General features: G+C 41.4%; 1 protein-coding gene across 1 annotated transcript; it reads right to left on the bottom strand.

Annotated features, from left to right (window-relative positions):
* Positions 1 to 267: 267 nt before the first annotated feature.
* zgc:174895 (purine phosphoribosyltransferase family protein) lies at positions 268 to 6,476 on the bottom strand. Its single transcript, XM_029770516.1, has 5 exons — positions 6,296 to 6,476; positions 2,880 to 2,973; positions 2,265 to 2,411; positions 1,548 to 1,643; positions 268 to 1,379 (listed from the first exon to the last, which is right to left on the bottom strand). Exons 1-5 carry the CDS (start codon positions 6,416 to 6,418, stop codon positions 1,237 to 1,239), a joined length of 603 nt encoding a protein of 200 aa, XP_029626376.1. The 5' UTR covers positions 6,419 to 6,476; the 3' UTR covers positions 268 to 1,236.
* Between the last annotated feature and the right edge of the window lie 1,115 nt (positions 6,477 to 7,591).

The following is a 7,591-nucleotide window of genomic DNA, read 5'->3' as shown; positions in this document are numbered from 1 at the left end:
GGGTTTGTGCCTATGGGTGACATTGTTGCCAGTGATGTCTGGTGAGGACCTGCCTTACAACAGGCCTCAGTCTTAGCGACTGTTCCACAGGTTCATGTTCATTAATTGTTTATGGTTCATTGAACAAGCATGGGAAACAGTGTTTAAACTGTTTACAATGAAGATCTGTGAAGTTATTTGGATTTTTACGAAAGACATGGTCCTGAAAAGGGACGTTTTTTTGTTGTTGTTGGTGAGTTTACTTAATGGAAGCACCTTTGGCAGCTATTACAGATGTAAATCATTTTTAATAAGATTCTACCAGCCTTACACAACTCTAGGGTAACATACATTGTTTTTGTCAAAATTGCTCAAGCTCAGTAAATTTGGTTGGGAATCATTGATGGACAGCAATATTCAAACATTGTCTTGTTTTTCTTTAAGTCAGGACTGAGACTGGACTATTTAGACACAGTCAACACCTCCTGGAAAGCCATTCTGTGCATATTTGGCATTACAATTTGGGTAATTGTTGCGCACAATTTTTTTTTTATATATCCCGGGGTTAGATTTTCAGAAGACTGAGGTAATGTAATGGGCTATGCTTACATTACATTTAAAAGAAAATCCTAACAAACTCCCCAGCCCTGCCAGTGACAAGCATACCCAACATGGTGCTGCCACCACAAACCTGTAGTTTCTTTTTCAACCTCTCTCATCGACAAGCTGTTTTCGCCCACAGGACTGTCGCTGTTGACTAGATGTTTTTTTTCTTTGTCGCACCATTCTCGGTGAACCCGAGACACTGCACTATCGTGTGTGAAAAGCCCAAGAGGCCGGCCATTTCTGCTTTATATAGCAAGCCACGGTGGTGTACCTAGTAGGTCTTGGGCTTCCACCAAGTATTAACTCTGGGGTATGAAGAACATTTTTCTAACTTTCTTTCACTTTGAATTTGTGGAGGAGGTTGTGTAGATCTGTAGCAAAAAAATGAAATGTCATCCCTTTTTAGATTTCATTTTAATGCAACAAAATATGAAGACTGTGCAACAGGTGTGTAGACTTTCACTAGGCACTGTATGTACAATATGCTTGTATAGAAGCAAAAAAGCATTGAATGCATTACCACTCCAAGGCAATATATGATCTTCGTGACTTCTTGGACAAAGCACCATGCAAGAGTAACATAGAATCCTGGTCAGCACAGTTGGAGATAGCCTACCCTACTCTGAATTGCGTGACCTTGTGTTTGAGCACTTAACTGGCGAAGCTCTTGAAGGAGTCAAGATATTGTTTGTCAATTTGACTCTGTAGTTCCTCCGGGATGCAGTGAGAGTGTTTGTATTTCTCCTTGATCCACTTCCCTCCCTCGCTGTTCTCAATGGCCACAGCAGCAACACCTGCAAATATGCATTACTTTTACTTGATAATAAATAAAGGAAGAAGAAAACTTTAAAGTATACAGTTGTGATTAAAGTATATATATTTTTTCACTTCTCAGTGATACAACAAGTTAAATCAAGTCTAGCAATGAGACACATTATCTGGCGCTGTGATTACACACTGACCTACAACAGTCGCTCCCTGCCTCTCCACCAGTTTGATAGCAGCCTTCATGGTTCCTCCGGTCTCTATCCACTGGTCCACTATCAGCACCTGGAGCCCTGAAGCACAGAGACAGACCAACTAGTGATTGTGGATGTATCCCAAATGGTACCATCCCAAATGGCACCCTATTCCCTACATAGTGCATTACTAGCTCTATGGGCACTGGTCAAAATAAGGGAAGAGGGTGCCATTTGGGATCTACACCGCATTTCTATTCAAACTCCTAACTCACAGTATGCACACTGGCAGTCCTACTGAGATACAGGACAAAACACATTCAGAGAATCACCTTGAAGGGCAAATGTTTCCTTAAATATTTGCTATACAGAGTAGGGCCCTTGGTTCCTGCACCAACACTAGAGGGCATTATGTCACAGGAAATAAGAGGGAATGAGGCCATGGTTGCATTCATTGAAACAAATACAGAGTCAGAGCCAAAACAGGCTATACTGCCTCTTTGCTTGTGGGTTCATTGAGCTTGTCTATCACACTGTATGTTGTCCATTGCTACATTCATGTTAATGAGTCTGTCTCTTTATCCTTCACCTCAAGATTTTACAAACAAGGCAGGACTCTTGAAACCTTAGACGAGTGGTGTCCGTTCATTGGCCATAGACTCAAAATTGTGACTTATTCACCAAGGACAGCTATCCTGTCAGACTGTGATGGTGACTCACCTGGCCTTAACACATCCAGGCGAACCTCCACCATCTTCTCTCTGCCTGAGTAGTCACTGTACTCTTGGCTCTGGGTTTGTATGCACAGGTGTCCTGCTTTGCGGATAGCAAGAAAGCCCTTTCCAAGGGTGGTGGCCACAGCCGATCCTGAAAACCACCAAGATAAAAATTACATCTTAGAAACAGCACAGATAGACTGTTATTGTATTGATGAGATTGTGAGAGTTCATTTCACCAATCAATATTTTCTCTCAGAAGAAATTGAAGTGATTGAAGTGACAGCAGCATTCCATATAGATCAATCCATACAGATCCACTTCACACATACTGTGATTGATTTAGCAAGGCTTTTATTTTGAATTGCATGGTGTGATATCGTACTCTTAAAGTGTGTCCTTGGTGACGCAAATCCCCAAGCAGGACATATGTGTACTACCCCTAAATTAAGTATCATTGCCAAGGGGGTTAGGTTTCCTGCCCTTTCAGTGGAGCTTGCTGGATATGAAATAAAATTAGCATCAAGTAAGTAGCATGGAGCCACACTTCAGCAACAACACATGAGCAGATTGGTTGAGATTGTATGTTTTCCTAAAACATTATTGACTGGTTGTTTACCGAGGATGAATCCCATTGCATCTATACCCACTACCAGGTCAATGGCCTCTTTCTGGAATGGATAGAGAAGGTCCTTCACACAATCTGACAGAGCCTGGATTAGAGACAAAATAAACCAGAATGAACCAGATTGACCACCGGGACTGCTATGGGTTTCCTTACAGTATCTTTATGTATATGCACTGGGCAAAATACACATTTTACACACTGCAGGGGAAATTTGTTATAGTTATAGGTTGTACAGTGGGTATCATAAGTATTCACCCCCCGTGGATTTCTTCGTATTTTGTTTCCGTTACAAAGTGGGATTGAAATAGATTTAATTGTAATTTTTCTCATTGATCTACACAACATACTCCATAATGTCAAAGTGAAAAGAAAATTCTACAAATTTTTACTAATTAATAATAAAATAAAATAATTAAAATACACTCACCGGTCAGTTTATTAGGTACACCATCCCGTTCACGAAAATCACGAAAATGGATCGCTCCTACAAACAGTGAGTCACGTGGCCATGGCTTGTTATATAAAGTAGGCAGACAGGCATCGAGGCATTCAGTTACTGTTCGATTGAACGTTAGAATGGTCAAAACGAGTGACCTAAACGACTTCGAGGGTGGTATGATTGCCAGAAATTGCCGCCCTCCTGGGCTTTTCACGTACGACAGTGTCTAGGGTTTACCAAGAATGTGCGACAAACAAAAAACACCCAGTCAAATGCAGTCCTGTGGGTGAAAACAACTAGTTGATGAGAGAGGTCGAAGGAGAATGGCAAGAATCATGCAAGCTAACAGGTGGCCACAAACAGACAAGTAACGGCGCAGTACAACAGTGGTGTGCTGAATGGCATCTCGAAAAGCACAACTTGTCGATCCTTGTCCCGGATGGGCTAATGCAGCAGACGACCACTCCTATCAGCTAAAAACAAAAAGAAGTGGCTCCAGTGGGCACGCGATCACCAACACTGGACAATTTGAGGAGTGGAAAAACATTACCTGGTCTGACGAATCACGGTTCCTGTTGCACCATGCTGATGACAGAGTCAGCATTTAGCATAAGCAGCATGAGTCCATGGTCCCATCCTGCCTGGTACAAGCTGGTGGCAGTGGTGTAATGGTGTGGGGAAGGTTTCCCTGGTACACGTTAGGTCCCTTGATACCAATTGAGCAACAAACGTTTCCGACACCTTGTAGCATCCACGACCCAGGGCAGACCCGGTACTATATGGGTGTCCCTAATAAACTGGCTGGTGAGTGTATAGTTGTTGCATAAGTATTCACCCCTTTATTTAGGTAAGTCTAAATTAGTTCAGGAGTAACATTTGGCTTGACAAATCACATAAGTTACAGGGACTCACTCTGTGTGAAATAATATATATATGTAACAACATTTTTTTTACAACTTTTGCGCCTCAATTTCATGATATCCAATTGGCTGTTACCATCTTGTCCCATCGCTGCAACTCCACTATGGACTCCGGAGAGGCGAAGGTCGAGAGCCATGTGTCCTCTGAAACATGACCCTACAGTACCAAGCCACACTGCTTCTTGACACAATGCTTGCTTAACCCAGACGCCAGCCGGACCAATGTCTCAGAGGAAACAACGTCCAGCTGGTGACTGGAAGGCTCCCGGCCGGAAGGCTCCTTGCAGGCTCCCGGCCCGCCACAAGGAGTCGCTAGAGTGGGATGGGACAAGGAAAATCTCAGCCTGCCAAACCCTCCCCTAACCTGGATGACGCTTGGCCAATTATGCACCGCCTCATGGGTCTCCCGGTCATGGTCGGCTGTGACACAGCCTGGGATAAACCCGGGTCTGTAGTGACGCCTCAAGCACAGTGCCTTAGACCACTGCGCTACTCGGGATGTGAAATAATAGGGGTTGACATGATTTATGAATGGCTACCCCTTCCTATGCCCCCCATACATTTAATCTGTAAGGTCCCTCAGTCAAGTATTGTGTTTCAAGCACAGATTCAACTACAAAGACCAGGGAGCTTTTCTAAAGCCTCATAAAGAAGGGCTTGGTAGATGGTTAACAATAACAAGACATTGAAGACATTGAATATATCTTTAAGCGTGGTCAAGTTAATAATTATGCCGTAGATTATGTATTAAACCACCCAGACATAAAAAATACAGTCGTCATTCTGATCCACTGGATATCATAAGGTGAATGCACCAATTTGTAAGTCGCTCTGGATAAGAGCGTCTGCTAAATGACTTAAATGTAAATGTAAATGTAACTAAGCTGCAGGACAGGAAGGAAAAATGCTCAAGGATGTCACTATGAGGTCATTGGTCATTTTAAAACAGTTATAGAGTTCAATGGCTGTGAGGGGAGAAAACTGAGGATAGATCAACAACAACATTGTAGTGACTCCACAATAATGACCTAAATGACAGTTAAAATAAGAATACAAATCTACAGAATAAAAATATTCAAAAACGTACATCCTGTGCATATGCAACAAGGCACTAAAGTAATACTGCAAAAAACACGGCAAAGGAATACACATTTTGGCCTAAATGCAAAGCCTTATGTTTGTGGCAAACACAACACATCACTGAGTAACTGCCTCCTTATGTTCAAGCATGGTGGTGGCTGCATCATGGTATGGGTATGCTTGAAATCAGCAAGGACTGGTGAGTTGTTCAGGGTAAAAAGAAACAGGATGGAGCTAAGCACAGGCAAAATCCTAGAGGAAAACCTGCTTCAGTCTGCTTTATACCAGACACTGGGAGAGGAATTCACCTTTCAGCAGGACAATAACTTACAACACAAGGCCAAATCTACACTGGAGTTGCTTACCAAGAAGACTGTGTTCCTGAGCGGCCAAGTTACAGTTTTGATTTAAATCTAATTGAAAATCTATGGCAAGATGTGAATATTGCTGTCTAGCCATGATCCGCAACACCTTGACAGAGCTAGAATAATAATGAGTTGCACAATCCAGGTGTGCGAAGAAGACTTGCATCTGTAATCACTACCAACGGTGTTTCTAATATGTATTGACTCAGGGGGGTTAATACTTATCTAATCAAGGTATACAGTATTAGTGTTATATTTTTCATGAATCTTTATATAATGTTCAAATATTTCTTCCACTTTGATATGACAGAATGTTTTGGCTAGATCGTTTACAAAAAAAGGACAAATCCATCTTAATCCCACTTTGTAACACAATGAAATGTGAAGAAATCCAAGGAGGATGAATACTTAGGATACCCAATGTATTGTTCAGTTACCACATCATCTTTTAATCCCTCTTGAAAGGCAAAAGTACTCTCCTAGGGAATACATCCCAAGAATTTGATGACCCAGAAATGTGAAATACAACTGCTAAAAGCCACTCAACACTCACTCTCATCTTTGGACAAATGGACCAGGAAACTAAAGGTATATCACTAGTACCTGGGAATTACAGTAGAGTCTTGATGGGTCCAACCAGGCAAAAGTTGGTCCTTTGGTGTTTGGTGCCATTAGGGAAAGGTACCAGCCTTTCCCCCTGTCTGTTGGAACAGCCAAAGCGTCCATTTGTAGTAACAGTCCACACAGTTATAGAGGCAGAGGAGCCTGGGCTGTGAATCTGTCTGCTGACCTCGCCACCCATATCAGGTTCCAGGGAGTGTGCCAATGTGCCACAGAGTACATACTGACATGGAGGTCTTACAGAGCTCTACTCATTATAATTAGTGCTAGACCCTGATTTTGTTATTGCAACATTTCTAATATTTTTTTTGTAAGTAATGCAACCTGAATGAAAAGTCATAATCCAGTTTAAATCAATGTCAAGACACACTTTAGATTGCAGAATCAAAATTCACATGTTGTCACGCCCTGACCTGAGAGGGACATTTTGTTTCTCTATTTTGGTTAGGTCAGGGTGTGATTTGGGTGTGCAATCGAGATTTGTAGTTCTTTGTTCTATTCTATGTTTTCTATTTCTATGTTGTTATGTTCTAGTTTTTGTATTTCTATGTTGGGTCTTGTTTGGGATGATCTCCAATTAGAGGCGGCTGGTCCTCGTTGTCTCTAATTGGAGATCATACTTAAGTAGGGGTTTTTCCCATCTGAGTTTGTGGGAGATTGTCTTTGAGTAGTGTATGTTTCACTGCTGCGTCACGGTTTGTTGTTTTTGTCATTCAGTTTCTTTATGTATTGCATAGTTTCACAGTGTAAATAAAATGTGGAAAGACACACATGCTGCACTTTGGTCCGCTCCTCCTTTCGACAGCCGTGACACATGTAGTCTCCTTAGTTAAATTAAATACACAATTGGAGCAAAAGTTAATAAGATTGGTTAAAATGAAAATATAATCTTTATTGCAATAATATGGTGTATTCCGCTCAAATAGCACAGAAGATTACTCTAAAATATGGCAAAGCTATTTGAAAGTTTGCTGTTTTAAATGATAAAACAAAATACAAAAATTATATATATGTTTTAATATTTAAATAGACTTACAACACTGTCTTGTGGTGGATATGTGAAGATACTCTGCATACAAATAACTTTGGTGAATCCCAAACATAGATAATGATAGAAGCCTTTAGTGGACAAAAGGCAATTTTGGCATGGGAAGCGCCATTGGCTTCCACCATTTTAAAGTAGACAACTGGGTGGGGATTCCTATGGGTTGTGGTACTGCCCATGCTGTCACAGATGCTATAATGGCACAGATATAAAGATGTTATTCCTATCTCTAT

Source organism: Salmo trutta, chromosome 13 (assembly GCF_901001165.1).
Source record: "Salmo trutta chromosome 13, fSalTru1.1, whole genome shotgun sequence".
Lineage (NCBI taxonomy): Eukaryota > Metazoa > Chordata > Actinopteri > Salmoniformes > Salmonidae > Salmo > Salmo trutta.
This window is presented reverse-complemented; position numbering and strand designations above follow the sequence as displayed.

Excerpts from the sequence above, each read along its gene's own strand:
- zgc:174895 (XM_029770516.1), bottom strand. The coding sequence starts at position 6,418 with ATGGACGCTTTGGCTGTTCCAACAGACAGGGGGAAAGGCTGGTACCTT. Across the intron at positions 2,412-2,879 it reads TGCAATGGGATTCATCCTCG|GATCGGCTGTGGCCACCACC; the intron begins GTAAACAACCAG and ends GGTGGTTTTCAG. Across the intron at positions 1,644-2,264 it reads CCTGGATGTGTTAAGGCCAG|GGCTCCAGGTGCTGATAGTG; the intron begins GTGAGTCACCAT and ends TCTGTGCTTCAG.